The 16,771-nt window shown below is 44.3% G+C and overlaps 1 protein-coding gene across 8 annotated transcripts in view; it reads left to right on the forward strand.

Moving 5' to 3' along the window:
• DIS3L2 (DIS3 like 3'-5' exoribonuclease 2) overlaps positions 1 to 16,771 on the forward strand; it is a 286,215-nt gene that overhangs the window by 32,385 nt on the left and 237,059 nt on the right. For 7 of the 8 annotated variants that reach the window (XM_073359152.2, XM_073359149.2, XM_073359151.2 and 4 more), the window contains 4 exons: positions 513 to 671; positions 958 to 1,100; positions 8,593 to 8,646; positions 13,175 to 13,276. In XM_073359152.2, the coding sequence (XP_073215253.1) occupies positions 620 to 671; positions 958 to 1,100; positions 8,593 to 8,646; positions 13,175 to 13,276 (351 nt within the window). In that variant the 5' untranslated portion in view covers positions 513 to 619. The remainder of the gene's footprint in view (positions 1 to 512; positions 672 to 957; positions 1,101 to 8,592; positions 8,647 to 13,174; positions 13,277 to 16,771) is intronic. The other variant, XM_073359148.2, reaches the window with a different exon arrangement.

The following is a 16,771-nucleotide window of genomic DNA, read 5'->3' on the forward strand; positions in this document are numbered from 1 at the left end:
TGCATTGTCAGTGTATGTAATTGTGCAGACACCTCAGTCAGTTCTTCAGCACACTTTCTTTGGTAGCTCCAGGACTTAATTATCCCAAAGTGTTTTAATTTTTAATGCAATTCTGAGTGAATTTACATTTCATCACTAGCTGGGAGTTTGAGGAGCAGAGGTGGTGGGGAATGGGAGGTTAGGCTTTGAAAACGTTTGAACCGTCTTACCTTCTGTGCATTCTAAAGAATTTCACAGGATTTGGGAAGGATTCTATCCAAGCTTTTATTTAGGAATTTCTAGAGTTTAATTTGTAATAAAATAAGTTAATGGTGGAGTTAAGAGTTATGAAGGGCCAAGATTGTATTGCAAGTTAACTCCTGAAAGAAAGTCCTAGTGGTGATGACTTTTCTTCATGGGAGAGAACATAGCACATAAGTGTGATATTTACTCTGATTCTCTGAGAACATGAATACAACAAAGGTGGGTCACTTTATTTTTTTCTTTTATTACAAACTTGTGTTTGATTCCAGGTGGAGACAAGAGAAGCTTTGCAAGAACCAGAAACAACTCAGAATCAACCAGAGCTCCCCAGAATTTTGATAGGAAGAGGCAACTCTCCGAATCACAGGCCGAAACAATGAACAATTCAGACTGCAGAATAAACCCTAGAAAACTGGGAACTCCCAGAGGTATCAAAACAAAGTGGGCACACACTTCAGAAACAAGCTGCTTTGAAATGCATGCTCAGGCACTGTTAAAGGACGGCTGGGGTGAAGTGGAGCTGTAAAAGACTGTTGATTATTTGTAAGATATGGTCTCTCAAGTCTTGTGGTATTTTGTTGTAATGTGTCGGTATTCTAGGCAAGCTGCTCGCAAAGATTCAATCTTGAGTACAAAGCGTCCCTGTAACTACTGCTAAAATATACATCCAGACTTGGGTTAGAAAGGTAACAGTTTGCGGATTTGTATTTGCAGGAGAGTCCCATGCTGCTGTCTCAACATCATGCGATAGAAAGAATCGGAATAAGCCCACCAGAGGGAGGAAGAAGAATGTATTTGAAGCCTACATGTCAAAGGAAGATGTTGCAGCAGGATTGAAAAGGGGAGAGCTTATCCAGGTGCCCCGAATATAAAATGATGTTGCTCTTGCGATATAGATAAGCCGGTGAAAATAACAGATGTTCAAATCATATATTGGCAGTTTTCAGTACAATGAATTTATATATTATTTGGAGATGTTACGGGGAGGGGGAGGTCTCTTCTAGTTTCTCAGAGGCATTTTTCCCCCTTCTGTGTCTCAGCTGTTCCCATGTGTGCGTGTGCTCAGGAGACCTGGAAAGGGAAGCTGGAGGTGACACGCTGTGTGCTGAGGACCAGGTAGCATCCCTGCCTCACTGCAAAGTATTTTAAGCCCAAACTGAACTAGTTAAACTGAAAGAGCAGAGGGTGATGCAGCATCTTTGATTCTCCTTCATGATGTTGCCTTCACAGACGTTCACACTAAGGCAGTGGTCCTCAAACTTTTGAGGGTCGTGCCCCCCCTCCCCATGTCCCCATGTGTGCCCCCTGCCCCCTCCGGGGCCAGGAGCAGGGCTGGGGTGTGGGGCCATGGACAGAGGTAAGGGGGCTGAGGCTGGAGCCGCAGCTGGGGATGGATTTAGGGTTGGGAATTGGGCCAGGAGCGGAACTGCAACCAAGCCATGGGGGGGCTGGCGACCAGTGCGGCTCTGCTTCCGCCCCAGCCTCGGCAGTTGAGCTCCTGGCCAGGTACAGAGCCGCGCTGGAGACAGGGCCAGGAGCGGAGCTCGGGGCAGAGCTGGGTGGCACTCCCTCCCAGCCCCCTATGGGTCCTGGCGTCCCCTGAATGTTCCTCTTTGCCCCCCTATGAGGATGCACCCCACAGTTTGGGGACCTCTGCTCTAAGGGTAGTGTGCCTGCCCATGGGATCACAAGCTCTTTAAGCAATACTGGATAGAGCCTTACATTCTACCGATCAAAGGTATAAAATGCAGAGGAATAAGAAACACACACTGAAAGTCACAGATGCGTGGTCATGCATCCGAAAGACCAGTGGTGGAGGCATTGAGAGCTGGTTGAAGTTTTCCAGCAAAACAGTTTTGTTGTAAAATGCTGATTTGTTGAATGTGAAATGCTTCTCGAAAATGTCTCGAGTTTGATGAACTTTGGTTGAATCATAGGCAGCGTTCTGTCAGAAACCTGCTTGGCTTCCTGGCAGGCTGCTGGGGAGTCTGGGGTTCCAAGGTCTGTGGTTCTGGGTCAGCGCCACTATGTGGATGGGCAGCTTGCAGGCAACATGCAGGGCCAGCTGACCCGGGAGTCTGGGTTGCCCTGAGCTGCAGACTTGGGAGCTCTGGCAGCTGTTGAGTGTAATTGACATGATTTTTGATCCTTCAGTTTCACCACTGAAATTGATTGTGTCAGTTTTAGTCACTAGCTGCCAGAATTGTGTCATTGTTTCCAACATGATTTTTTTGTGGCGTTTGGGTTCATGAGAAATTTTGAAAAAATTGGTTTCAGTTTGAATCCAACCAAAACCAAATTTTGAAATATTGAAATTTCGTGCAAATCCCAAGTTTTGGCCAACCTAATACGCACTCCAGTTCTGCTTCAAAAACTGCATTGGCACATATACCAGATTTTGCACCCATGAATCAGAGGTCTGATTTTTCACCAGAATTTTGGTCAGCTGTAGTGCAGCAAGCAAATTGGAGACTGAGGGCATAATAGTCATTTGGCAGCAGATAAACCAGCCTGTTTCCCACTAAAACCTCACTGGTGTAGCCACACCATGATATTTATGACCTGTACACTGACTTCAACTGTATTTAAGAAAGAGCCATTGAAATCCCAGCATTAAAGTAGCCATATAAACTCCATATAAACATAGTGCTGTAAGGACACCATGTCTTGAAAGGTCAGAATTTGGCTGCTTGGATGTACTGTCCCAACCTAAGGAAGAGCTGACTAGAGCATGCAAGTCCTCTCTTTCTACACAGTTTCCCTACCACATGATCTAGTGGTGTTATCCGGCTAGGCATGGATGGTGGCCTGCTGTCACTTCTGGCTCTTTGGACCACATGAGCAGGCTCAGTCAATCAGGAATCTGGAACCAGTATCATGTGACCAGGGACAACCAACCCACCTCAAAATGAAAAATTATGCAAATGATCATGCCAAAACTTTGTCACTGTCCCAATATTTCATAGGGAGATTTTTTTTTTAGTCAGTTTCAGAAATGTTTGCAGTTTCAAACAATTTTGTCAAATTCTTGTTACAAACCTTTTCATCTAGCTCTAATTGAAACATTTTTGGAATCATGGTAAGGATACCATAGTTAAGGTTGTAAGTCAGTTTCTCTTTGAAGCCCAGTTTCAGATCAACTCTAGCTGTTGTAAAAGGATTGTACAGAGCATGGTAACTGATTTCAGTTGCAGCCTGACAATGGTTCCTTAGCCAATAATTACAGACTCCCACACCTGGGAGCAAATACCCAGTGAAGGAATTGGAGCCCCCTGTTATGTGCTTGTGCCAGAAAATGCCTCCACACTCCAGGAGCTGCAGCTGTGTAATGAAGCAACCAGAGCTTCTGAGTGGCCTTTAAGAATATTCCATGGAACATGTTTCAGTAACACAGCCAGGTGGTAATAAATACAGAGATCAGCCATAGATCTTCCTCAGAGATGCAGTGCAGCTCCAGAGGATACAAGGCACTATCAGGCTGCTGCTGGTACCTGAGAATTAATGTGAGGTGTTGTCTCCCAGAGGACCTCAGACTGTATTATTCTAGCAAAAGAAGCTTCTATAAATGATGAAGCTTCCACTCCAGCTCATGTTTCCCTCTGACAGAAAGCTTCATGTGTGTCTTGTTAGGGTTGTGGTGCAGCCACTTTCCTATCATCCGATTCTCTGTCTGAGGGAAACTATTGAAACTGTAGAGTCTGGATTTTATGAACAGGAGATACAGAGCTGAGTATCTGATCACGGACATTGCAGCCCAAAACCTTTCTCCCCAAGTGTCTTATCAGTAACCCCCAGTGGCTTCAAGTACACACTGAACAGGAAGGGTGAAGGAATGAAACCCTCTGAGACCTTGTCAGGAGTCTTGGGAGGTGAACAGATATTCAGCACTGCTTTCTGAGATCTCTGAGGAAGGAAAGAACCTATTGAAGAGCCACTCCATCAGTACCTACAAGCAGGACGTCAGAACGCCATGGTAACCTGAGAGAACACACAATGATAACCTGTCATTACAGTCCTTAGGAAAGAAGGCATCCAGGTCCCAGTGTCAATGGCTGTGGCCAAGAGATTTCTTTTCCAGCAGCAATGTGAACCTGTGGATGAGTAGTAGAATCTCCCAGAGCATTCTGGAATCTCATTGGATCCATGAATGTCTGAGGGTAGAACATAACATGGTCTGTAGGTCTGTCATCTCAACAGGGGCAAGGAAACACTCTGATCTCAAGTCTGAGGAGAAGATGATTGGTCCATGGCAATGTAATTTAACAAACTATTCCAGAAGATCCTAGCTCATGTGTCCACTGGCATGAATTGGAGACCACTGAGAGATAATCCTATGCCTTCCATAATGGTTGTACAGTTCCAAGTCATTAAGACTTAGAAACATTTCTGTTCATAGATGCTGAAATCATTCATGTCTAGATGTCTCAGTGACTGCTGATGCTAGGTTTGATACACAGTTTGCTTAAGTAGGAAGTTCAATAAATAGCATGATGAGCTGTGCCCTACAGAATTCCACTTGATCATGGGACACCCTCAAATCCAGCCACGACAATGGACATCTGGGATCAGATGCTTAGAGTTCATGCATTTCCCCCTTCCCCGGTCTCCATGTGTAGAAGAGTACCTGGCAAGAGCAAACAGACCCAAGGCAGGGTTATTGGAATCATCCACGCAGGTCTCAAGTTAAGCAAGACTGGCTACCTTCTCCATGGAAAGGTAGTAGATGATATCCGTTTTGTCAGAGCCAGGTTGTGTGTTAAACAGCATGAGCCGATGGGACTTCCGTCATCCTGTTATGCATTAACCATCATTTCAGGTCAAGGGATGGCTGAAAAGTCTGTAAGTGCAGACTAAACAAGACCTCTGAGGGCTGGTGACCGCGTAAACTTTAGAAAGCACACTGATTTACAGAGACACTGAACCTTATTTGGCTATCCAAATGCCTTTTGCAAGCAGTTTCTTTACAAGTATGAAAGTGTGGGTTCCCTTATATGGTTTGTTGCAGGTTTTTTTAAACAGCCCTCGGCAGTGGATAGATATTTGGACACTGACTTTCCTCTGTGCTTTCCACACACACTGATCTGTGCCTACATGTTAGGGTGGCCTACATGTAGTGCTTGATTTGGGATACTTGAAGTTTTGTCTTGGTATCTTTCTGTTGCCCTGATTCTCTGGAAGAAGTGAGAAAGTTGGAAATCCTGAGTTTTGTAACCTCTTAGGAAAATTAATAAGTTTAAGGACTTCTTTGGCGGGTGTGAGGTCGACGTGAACTATCAGGAGATGTTTAAAAACCTTGCTGCAATCCTTTCCTCCCCAAACACTGGCTTTGCTGACATAAAAACACTGATAAATATAGCAGCCATTGTTTGCAAGTTACTGTAAAATAATACTGCTTTAGTGTGACATCATGAGACTGTTCAGCCAGGACTTCAGCCCCTAATACACATATGAGAACAGTTGTTCGTTGCAGATGGGGAGAGTAGCTGGTTCCAGATATGATATCACAGCGTGAAATGTACAACATTGTAAATAGGATTTTCATAGGCACAGATAATAGGGTCCATCTGCTTTCTAAGATAAACTTTGGGAGTTTCTTGCTTAAGGGAAAGAGCTAGAGAAAAAGTATTTTAATGCTACTTGACATAAGCATTCTGATGCTTGTGATAATTATATAATATACGTAAAGCTTTTGTATTTTAAATGGCTTGACATTTTGCTACTTGGTACGCTCCCACAAATTAGGCATTTGTGCACACTGCTAGTTAGGCGCCTTACTTGCCGTGTATGCAAAACCTGATTTTTCATGTGCATGTTGGGGATATTTGCACGTGACTCTTTGACAGTCTGGCCTGAACTGCCCAAAGGGGTTGTTCTTGAGTGACGCAGGATGCTTTCTCATTTGCTTCTGCATTGCTGGTGAGATGCTGGGAACAGGAATTGACTGACATGGTAAAAGCTATTCTCCCTCTTGTGACTACCAATAACTGCCTCCTATCTCCAACTAGAAGCCAGGTGATTTTGATGACTGACTGCCTCTCTGGAAAGAAGACCTTTGTGGATTTTCCATCATTTAAATGGGTGCCATTCCTAATAGAGACTAAACACAGCGCACTAGATCTCATTTTGCCTATGCATGAAGAATTTTGATTTGCTCCCCAAGGGTGTCCTTCATGCTTACAGGACTTTGTTTTCTTGCCACTGTCCTGGGAGGTGCGTGCGATGTAACTAATCTCAATATTAACCGTACAGTAAAATAAGGCCTAAAATAAGACCGTTTGCTGCAAAGTGCACAAATAAGATCTGAAGAATGAGGCGTCCATTTGTCCTCATGCTGTTGGTGTTTTCAGACTTCAAACAAACAAAAAAACCACTTCACAAACTAGCAGATTTCTCCTCAAGCCAGCAAAACTTTGGTGTGTGAAGAGGTTATTTTCCTATATTCAGAGCACTTCCCAGAATGCATTAAAATAATATGCTGCATCGAATTTATAAGGAAGCAATTCCAGTGAGTGAGTCCTCTGGTTGCTAAACACAGATGGAATACATTTCATATGAGTAACTGAAGACACGAAATGAAAAAGGCTTTAAAATTTCAGATCAAAAGCAAAAGGAATTTATTAATGCAACTGTAGTTAATGCTGTCTCATTTTATAAGAGTAAAAGTTAGTAAATGTTTTAATTAGTTATCTAAACTACAGTTCCCAGGATGCTCTTGGATTGAAATGTCAGTGTTCTGAAATAGCCAATAATCCCCTGTTCAAATTTCCTTTTTTACCTCTTAATCCTGGACAATGGGGAAGCAGAAAATGACTGTCCTGTCTAATTTAAAGTTTATTTGTTAATAACTATATCTACATCTGTTACTGATGTTGGATCTCAACTGTTTATTTTTGGAAAATCCTTTCAATTCATCTTTTAAACTTTTCTTACTACAGAGTGATTACTATCCATGTTCGTGGACAGTCCAAAAGTGCAGCTGGAGTCCAATAAGGTTCTGGCCCTCTGGCGGGAGCCAGTGCTGGAAGAAACCTTTCTCCTTCCTGCCCTATCCATCCCCAAAGCTGTCTCCCCAAAATATATGATATAACTTTTTAAAGCAAAACCAATCTCACCCCCCAAAAAACAGAGCAAAAAACATCATCATAATCAAAACCAGGGGCTGTTCTGTTATATTTGTTTTTCTTTCTGAACAAGCGTTGTAGCTGTTGAGAACGAGGTGGGTGCTAAGGAAGAAAGAGGGCCTGGTTTCTTGGCTGCTTAAAGAGCAGCAGCAGCAGCAGCAAAGGACTTTATGAGGAACTCATTGAACCATCATTTATGTGGTTTTGTTGGGGGATGTGTAACAGCAGATGGGAAAAGGTGGCACACTAGCGTATCAGCTATCGGAATGAGTAACATTTGATGCATCTATATTTAAAAACACTCCAAATGGATTTGATCTAGGTTGCAGCACAAAACTGGAAAACAGGGAAATGCTGATTGTCTGACCTGAACTCACTACTTGTTTACTTAACTCATAACAAGTTTTGCTTGAGGAGCATATACTGTTGAGTCAGTCTTCACCCCTGGCCTCTCTTCCCTTCCCAATATTTTCGTAAATGAATTCCATTGAAGCTAAGCATGCAGGCTATCGGAGTATTTGTCGTTCACCCTAAGCAGAATTTTTGTTTTTGTGCATTTATATTGCAGAGTCCATGGTTTTAGTACAACTTGCCGTGCTTTAGCAGGTAACTTGGATTTGGGCCAGGGTTCATCCTCTTCGGTGTTTATATAGTGCCTGGCACAATGGGGCCCTGGTCCATGACTGACTCCTAGGCATTGCTGCAATACAAACAATAAAGATTCTTGATGCAAACAGATACAAAGTAACCACGTTTAGTGTAACATTCCCATGTCATTTTGGAAAACCTTATGTAACTGAGAACTGTGAATTTTCACTGCAATTGAGATATCCTGGGAATCTTAAAATTAGGAAAAATAGAAGAAGAATGTAGTTTCAGTGCTCAATAAAAATTGATGTCAATGTCTAATTCTGCAAAACCTTTTTTTGGAGTACTCTGGTTTGTGGTGTAATGTGTGACAGAATCTGAGACCCCGACTTCTAGCTGTTTGGCAGGTGGAGAGTGGAGGAAGGGGTTGCGTCTAGGTTGACGTATATACTTAGTTTTGGATTTAAATGGTTCCAACACACAGGTACTAATCTCAAAATTTAAGATTTGCAATGGAAATTCAGATATATCTATCATGTTTCAAAGTAAATATGTTATTCATAGTCATCCAATTTAACTAATACTACATAAAACTAATGTTCCAGACGTAATCTTGATTTTTTTTTTTTTTTTAATTAAGGGACCCTTGAGAATAAATCCTAAGAAATACCATGAAGCCTTCATTCCATCTCCAGTAAGTATAATTTATAATTCTTTGTAGTTCTTAAATGAATGTGTATGAAGATAGTAGTTGTACTGGGTACGAAATGTCACTTTGATTTGTGTAACAAGATGTACCAGTTAGGATACATTAAAATAAACATTAAGGTATGTACATAGTGTGAAAAAAAACTGTTTTTAACACTGCAAAGTGCTACTGAATGTCTTTAAACTTCTGATGAAAGTGGGGACACTTGTTTCTAATCCAAAGACACCAGCTGAGCCCAGGTTTGAGGACCACTAGTTAGTGTAATTGTAAACCCTTGGTCTATGGCTACAGAGGATGTATAGATTTTTCCATTGATTTAAATTAATCTTTCCTGAACAAATATGCTCTCCATTTTCGATCCGCTGCATGAGCTAATTTATAAAGTTGGTCCAAAAGTACCATGCATGGTTCCTTTTAATGTACCCTCTTTTGCGCAAGCTGTGTATAGCAGTGGGATTCAAGCTTTTTTCATTTGTGGACCCCCTAAAAATTTTTAAATAGAACCCTTTGGAAATCTTAGACATGGTCTGGGGATCCTCAGGGGTCTGGGGAACCAACGGTTGTAAACCACTGTTCTGTGGTAATGACAACTTTTCCCTGACCCCTTAGACATAATCTGCGGACCCATGAGGTTTCGTGGATCACAGGTTGAAAACCACTGGTGTTTAGCTTGGCTTGAGGTTCACTGCTGTCTCAGGGGGCCATTTCTTTACATCGGTTATTCATTCAATGGAAGGACTCTTGTGATTTGAAGGGCCTCCTTTAGGCAAGGTTACCTTTCTGCTGGTGTAGGTGAGGACAGTTGTTTTGTAGTGACTTGATCAAAGTTTAGTTGGCTTCATGTCCTAATGTGACAGTGTGTTTCATATTGAAATTAGGTTTTGTTTTGAGGTATAGGAGAAAAAGGGCCTTGCTCAGACACTGAGTTGTTGGTTGTGTTTAATATTGCTCCTACTTTTGGGGCATAATTCTTTTGGAGTCAGGATTGAAAGTCCAGAGATTTGTGTTAGCTTCTGTGGTCGGTCAGTCATAGAAAATGATCTTTAAGCCTCTTTCCATAGAGGAAGACTTGTATTATTTGTGCTGGTGCAAAGGGGAAGATTCTTGAGAGTCGCTGGGGAGGAAACTCATAATAGCGGTCTCCAGGGCTTCCTGAAACTGGCACTGACAGTCCTGGTGTGAAAATGGGTAATGTTCTGTACTCCTCTCTGCTTGCTCTCTTGACAGCGCACAGTCAACCTGTGGAACTCCTTGCCTGAGGAGGTTGTGAAGGCTAGGACTATAACAGGGTTTAAAAGAGAACTGGATAAATTCATGGAGGCTTAAGTCCATTATTGGTTATTAGCCAGGATGGTTAAGGAATGATGTCCCTAGCCTCTGTTTGTCAGAGGGTGGAGATGGATGACAGGAGAGAGATCACCTGATCATTACCTGTTAGGTTCACTCCCTCTGGGGCACCTGGCATTGGCCACTGTCGGTAGACAGGATACTGGGCTAGATGGACCTTTGGTCTGACCAAGTATGGCCATTCTTATGTTCTTATGAATGAGGTAAGTGTAGACTGTTAAACCTATCCTATTAAACCACAAAACACTAGCTAAACATTAAGTCCAACTGGCACCTTAGAGACTAACCAATTTATGCTCAAATAAATTGGTTAATCTCTAAGGTGCCACAAGTACTCTCTTTCTTTTTGCAAATACAGACTAACACGGCTGCTACTCTGAAACCTGTCATTAAGTCCAACTGTGTACACAAGCAAAGAGCTCTATCCTTACTCCCCCGAGTGCTTAGCTATTACCTCATGATGAAGCAGATCACTCACAGTTTTGTGTTCTGGAATACATAGGCACTGGGATGTTAGTTAAGGGTTACATTTCTGCCATCACTCTCTTTTCTTCCTGGGTTAAATCATGCAAACAGCACCATTGCCCAGTGATCAGAAGAGTCAGCCCCTGGAGGATGATATATCTGGGCCAGGTGGAAGTAGTCAATGTAAGGAGAGGGTTACATTTGGGGAACTCGCCATTAGCATAACCCTCCATCAAGTATAGAAGAATGGCTTGCAGTCTTAGCATCCTGCTAGATTCCCCATTGTTGCCAGATACTGAAATAGCTACAGCTGTGAAAAGTCTTCATCTCCCTCTGCAGCTAGTCTGGGCATTGCACCCCATTCTGTCAGATCGGACATGGCTACAGTGACCCCTTGCATTTGTCACCTCTGGGCTTTATTATACCAGCCTTATGCTTATTTTGGTTCAAGTGCAGCAGCAGGTCACTTTAATGTCACAAGTCCCTACGAGCATGTTGGTCCAGACTGTTGCGCTGTACGCTGGCTTACTGTTGAATGGCGAGTCAAGGTAAAAGCGTTATCATCAAAGACTTCCATGGGATGGACCCAAGCTATTCGAACACTGCCTCGCGTGCTGCAATCTTGACTGCTTTCAGTACCTGTGATCTTTTGAACGGTGGAATTGTCATCTTGGAGAGCGAGACACTTGAACATGAGAGACGGAGCTTTCTTGGCAGCTGGCCCATGACTGTAGAACTTGTTTCCGGAAGAGATTAGAATGACCACAAATCTCCCTGCTGTCAAACAGAAATGTAGAAGGCTGCTACTGTTGTTCGGTGAAGGCTATATAGTAATAAAACATCTTGTCGAATGGGAGATGAGTGCAGAGAATCTGATCCTCTTACAAGCTGTAATGTGCTCTGATGCTACTGCAACAAATACAGCGTAAACACCTCGGTAGAAGTGTAGGCCTTGCAAGTTACCCCAGTACTGTGTTGCCATTCAAGCCCATTGTAATTACATTAGTAATGCAAAAAGGTGATGGTTTGGAGTGTGAGGAATTGGTGTGGGGGGAAGGAAACGAAAAAATCCCAGACACTTGGGAGCGTGTGAGTTAACTCTATAGACCACAGTTCTGAAGCACTAAGTAAACATTGCTGCATTTTTATGACATGTTACTTTAAAAAGCTTTATGGTAGTGTGCGCCAGTTTTTAATTACCGCTGCTCTAGCAGGCATTGAAATAACTGGTGTTAAAAATCTGTATATAGGAATAAATTGTTTAAAATGAGAGCTATTGGCTGCAAATCAGAAAAAGAAAATCCCTTCTTGCTTAGTCTAGCAGCATAGTTTCAATGGGCTGGCGTAGCACTTCCAGAGCTGCTGTTGGCAGATGGAGAAACTACTTTTAATTTTTTTTTTTTGCAAAAAAATACATGGCGCAAACAAATTAACCCACATCCCAACTTCCTTCTGCCCTGGAACAAGCCAGCATTACCATGGAATTGTACAGCTAGGTTATAAAAAAAGGGCATTTTTCTTAAAACGAGGCTTTGAATTGTCCTTTTTGTATACGTGGTGGATCTCGCTTGGGGCGGGGTGGGGATGGGAGAAGAGAGGTAGGGCCATGTGCAAAAATCTGGCCTTTGGAAAAGAAAAGTTTCCAATATGAATTATGTTGGTCCAACAGGCTTTGCAATTTTTCTGCATCTTGTCATGGGAGGCAGCTTTGACACAGCTGTTGGGCTGCTGCTGCTTTTCTTTCTAAGAGTAATTTGCTCCGTTGGAGGATGGCCTCGGTTCCACAGGACAGCAGTGTCTTACCTCTGTTATTTTGCTATCTAGGCAAAACAGAATACTTACGTGTTGGTACCCTGAAAAATCTGAGGCCTTATTAGATATGCTTACTGTTTTTCCTGAAGACTGCATATAATGGTAATGCTGCAGATGAGCTCTTATCCGGTACTAGAGAATTGTGAGCATGTATTTGAGGAACTGCAATAAAACCCCAGTGTGGTTAAGATTTTAGTTCCCTTAAGATTGGCTTTTTGTTGTGTTCTTGAAAAAAAAGTTATCACCTAAAGAAACCCACAATCATCTTATGCCTTAAAGCCAAGAAAAGGGGATAAGGCTCCACAATAGGAGAACATGTCTTAATACACAGGTTAATACTAAATGCTTCTAGGGTTTTACAGGCTCATGGTGTTCTGCAACCAGCCACATGCAATTATCAGCTTGCCGAAGTACAAGGGAGTGAAAATGAAAGCAGTAGATTAACTTGACCAAAAGAGGTGTGAAAATGAAACCTCAACTCCCTAAAAAACCTACGAACCTCTGCGATTAAACCTGATCCTCCTTGACCCCAGGTGGGCAACCCCCTCCCAAACCAAATCTAGATTGTGAGCTGAGTGTCAAGTGTGTCCTAGAAGCTAACCCTGCTGTGTGGAGTAGCTGCGACGGCTATATGGGGTGGGGCTACAGAAATCAAGGTCATCTCTTTTAGAAGGTGGGGTTGTGGACGGCAGGGGGCAGAACAGACTGTGGCTGGCTGCAGTTACAACAGACTTGTTGCTGTGTTATGTAACGTTTAAATATGTATCTCCATCTCCCCAGGGTGTGTGCGCTGTCGTTTTTTGTCGCTAGAGTATTTTTAAACTTCTGCAGTAAATATAGCTTAGTATTTTGTGCTTTGATATTTCATATTTTTTTCCCCTTTCCATAGGATGGGATTCGTGATATCTTTATTGATGGGGTGGTTGCTCGCAACAGAGCCCTAAATGGTGACATTGTGGTGGTGAAACTGCTTCCCAAGGAGCAATGGAAGGTCAGTCCCATGTTCATTTCTATGGCTTGCATAAAAAGAGCCGATTATAATGATCTCCACTGATCTTATTCATGTATGGTGTATTACCATATACTAATAGAGAACTGTCCACAAATCTCGTAGCTAAATTGTGACTAATATTTTAGTAGATTAAAAGTTTATCATTTAAAAGCTATGCCTAAAACACTAGGCCACACCCCTTTGGTGTGAAGACCCTATCTGCCACTACCTCAGGAGGTTTGTATTTTGTCCACCACCCTAACCCAGAATATGGATGGGACAGATGGCATTTTTAGTTGGCTTCATGTTTATGGCATTGAATAGTTTTGATTGGCTGTTTGAGCGCAGTTGACAGTGTGTGTATATTTAAAGCATACTATTTGCAATTCTTAATTAACCGATAGCACCCAGAAGTTTGTGGGGCCCGAGGCTTGGAGTACCTGCCTTGTCCCAACTCTGAATCTCATGACCATTCAGGTCTTGCACAAATGAAGAACATGTGAAATAACTTGAACAATGCAAGCATATTTATCACTTCTGTTTCCATCTCCTGTAGAAGTTCACTCCTTTTAAGAGTATTTTCTTTTTTTTTTTTTTTTCCTTCCACCCATCAATGCCCAGGATGTCATATCAAATGGCTGGATTATTTTATTTGTTGCTAGTAAATCTGTTGGCAGCTTTGCACAGGGAAATCCTTACTGTAGGTCTCCATTTGTTGGGAGACTAAGGTGAAGCTAGCACGTGTGGCTATGTGCTTAAGTCTGAACACGACAGAAGTGCTGCAAATTCTTCTCCAGACCTAAATATCTGGATTTTGAATTCCTTTCAGGGATGTGAAGATTGCACTCTCTCTTTAATTGATGAGTCCTACCTAGGACAAAAGTAATAACCCTGCCTGTTCAGTGAGGTGAAAGTCCTGTCAGGTTAGTGCTCCTGGCTTGCTCTTTAGCCACCTTCGTGCCCAGTGTTTGTTTGAAGCAGACTTGTGGGGGAAAGTTTTAGATTTCCAATTACCAGACCTTCCATTGGCTATTTGCTGAACCTGTCCCCTCTTGCAGAGGGAGAATGACAGCATGGAACATTTAACTCTGCTTTCGAGATCATTGTAAAAGGACTCTGAACAAAAGACTCGTGTGCTTATTGCACAATGTGTTGGCGAAATTACATTACACAAAGGGTGATTATACTGTCATAGTATTAAATAGGAACTAACATGCTGCAAATATATTCCTGTGCCTATATAAATGTGGAAGAGCTGTTTGCTCTTATGGATGACTTAACTCCTTTGAAAATCAAACAATTATTAGGGTGAGGCAAGCTTTATTCAGTAGCCATTTAAAGGAGAGAAAAGCTGCGTTCAGCAGAGCCAGGTTCACTCCTGTAGTGGTTGGATCACTAAATGCATGTAAACCTGTCAGCAAGTTTAAAGAAGAAGGATTCTTCCCACTGCATGCAAAACACTGAAAGTGGTAAAAGTGGCAAGAAGTGCGGGTCAGGCTGCAAGCGGATAACCCAGAAGGCTTTAGATCTTCATAGTACAAGAGTCTGATTCTTCCACAGTGAATTCAACATTGCTAAATTAAGTACTCAGAACCTACAGGAGTGTGTTAAGCCATGCAGGTGATGCACTAGGAGCGGATTTACCTCAAAACATACTTGTGGCCCGGGGCCCCCAATGACAGGGGCCCCAAAATATAGGCGTGGGAACTAGGGGTACAGGGAGTGCTGCAGCACCCCTACATTTTATGCGGGACTCCGCTGCCGCCCTGTACCACTTATGTTAAAATATACTGTTAGGAGCACAGAACCGCCCGGGCTCCTGGGGAGACAGGGAGGTGTCCGAGCCCGGCCATGGGGGCTGCAGCGTGACTGCGGTGGCTAAGGGGGAATCGCAGCTGCCTGCGTTGCAAGGACCCAGCAGCCAGGGGAGGCGAAGAGAGATCAGCGCATGGAGTCAGCGGGGTGCTCAGGTGGCCGCTGATGGAGCTGTGCCTCCCCTCCCTGCCCCCCCGCCACCCTCAGGTGGGTGTTCAGCCCATGCAGGTCTCTGCCTGCTTCTCCAGGCCAGCTAGCGGGGTGGCAGCGGAGCCCACAGAGTCCTGGGGCGTGGGGTGGGAGCTGGGACCCCGGGTGTCCCAGAGCAGAGCTTCCATGGGGCTGGAGAAGGAAACACCAAGATCTTCATGGCCGAGGACAGCTTCAGGCGCCATGGCGGCCCCACTCTGGCCGGCCCGGAGAAGCGGCCAGAGACCCACATGGGCTGAACACCCACCTGAAGGTGAGGGCCGGGGGCACGGCTCCGTCAGTGGCTACCTGAGCACCCCGCTGCCTCCGTGCGCTGATCTCTGCTCGCCTCCCCTGGCTGCTGGGTCCTTGGAAAGCAGGTGGCTGCCATCCCCCTTAGCCCCCATGGTTGCTCTGCAGCCCCTGTGGCTGGGCTCAGACCTGGGCCCCTCCCTGTCTCCCCAGGAGCCTGGGTGGTTCTGTGCTCCTAACAATATGTTTTAACATAAGTGGTGCGGGGCGGCAGCAGAGTCCCGCATAAAACGTGGGGGTGCTGCAGCACCTCCCACACCCAGGGCTGCCGATGGGGATGGGGGAAGGGGCAGATTCCCTGGAGATTTAAAAGGGCCCAGGGCCCTTGGCAGCGGCTGGAACCCTGGGCCCTTTAAATTGCCGCTGGAGCCCCAGGTGGCATGGCCCGGGCAGCGCTGAAGGGCTGGCTGTGGGAGGCTAGCCCACAGCTGGTCCCTCACCTTGCCCAGGAGCCCGGCAATTCTGTTGGCAGCCCTGCCCGCACCCCTAGTTCCCACACCTGTGGTCCTGGCTGCTGCCCCATGGCCCGCGCCCTGGTCTGGAATCGTGTCTGGGGTGGACAGGAGTCTGGCTTTCTTTTTCTTGGCTAGGTCCCGAGGGAAGGGCCCTGAAAATGAAGCTGTGCACAGGGCCCCACTAACTCTAAATCCGCCCCTGTGCTGCACTATGTCCCAGTCTGTTTCTTGCCATCAGCAACTTAGTCAGTGGGGGCATCCCAGCTCCCTAGTTTCTTGGAGTTCGTTGCTATGAAAATTTGTTTTCATTAGTTCTTTGGGAACGGTGCCACAGGACTGTGTTGGGATTTATTACGGTTAATTTTGCCAAGTAATTATAAACTTGACTTGTTATTGTCCTTCGTGATCGAAGATGACGCTGACGCCAATTTTACCTCTTGTGTGTACGGTTAAGGCTAAAAAGCCTGATGTGCGAGTGGCAGCCCTTTCCTCATGAAGTGCACAGGTACCGCAATGAGGAGGAAGGGGTTAAAGTCTGTGTCTGCTGAGTATGCTGCTATTTACGACTCAACCTCCGTACATTAAGATCTATACTGCGGTTAATCTTGAACCGGGTAACCCCATTATGGCCTACTGCTTGCCAGTTAATCTTGAACTTGGTAACCCCATTGTTGCCTACTGCTTGCCAGTTAATCCTGAACTGGGTAACCCCATTATTGCTGGC

This window comes from Lepidochelys kempii, chromosome 9 (assembly GCF_965140285.1).
Source record: "Lepidochelys kempii isolate rLepKem1 chromosome 9, rLepKem1.hap1, whole genome shotgun sequence".
Lineage (NCBI taxonomy): Eukaryota > Metazoa > Chordata > Testudines > Cheloniidae > Lepidochelys > Lepidochelys kempii.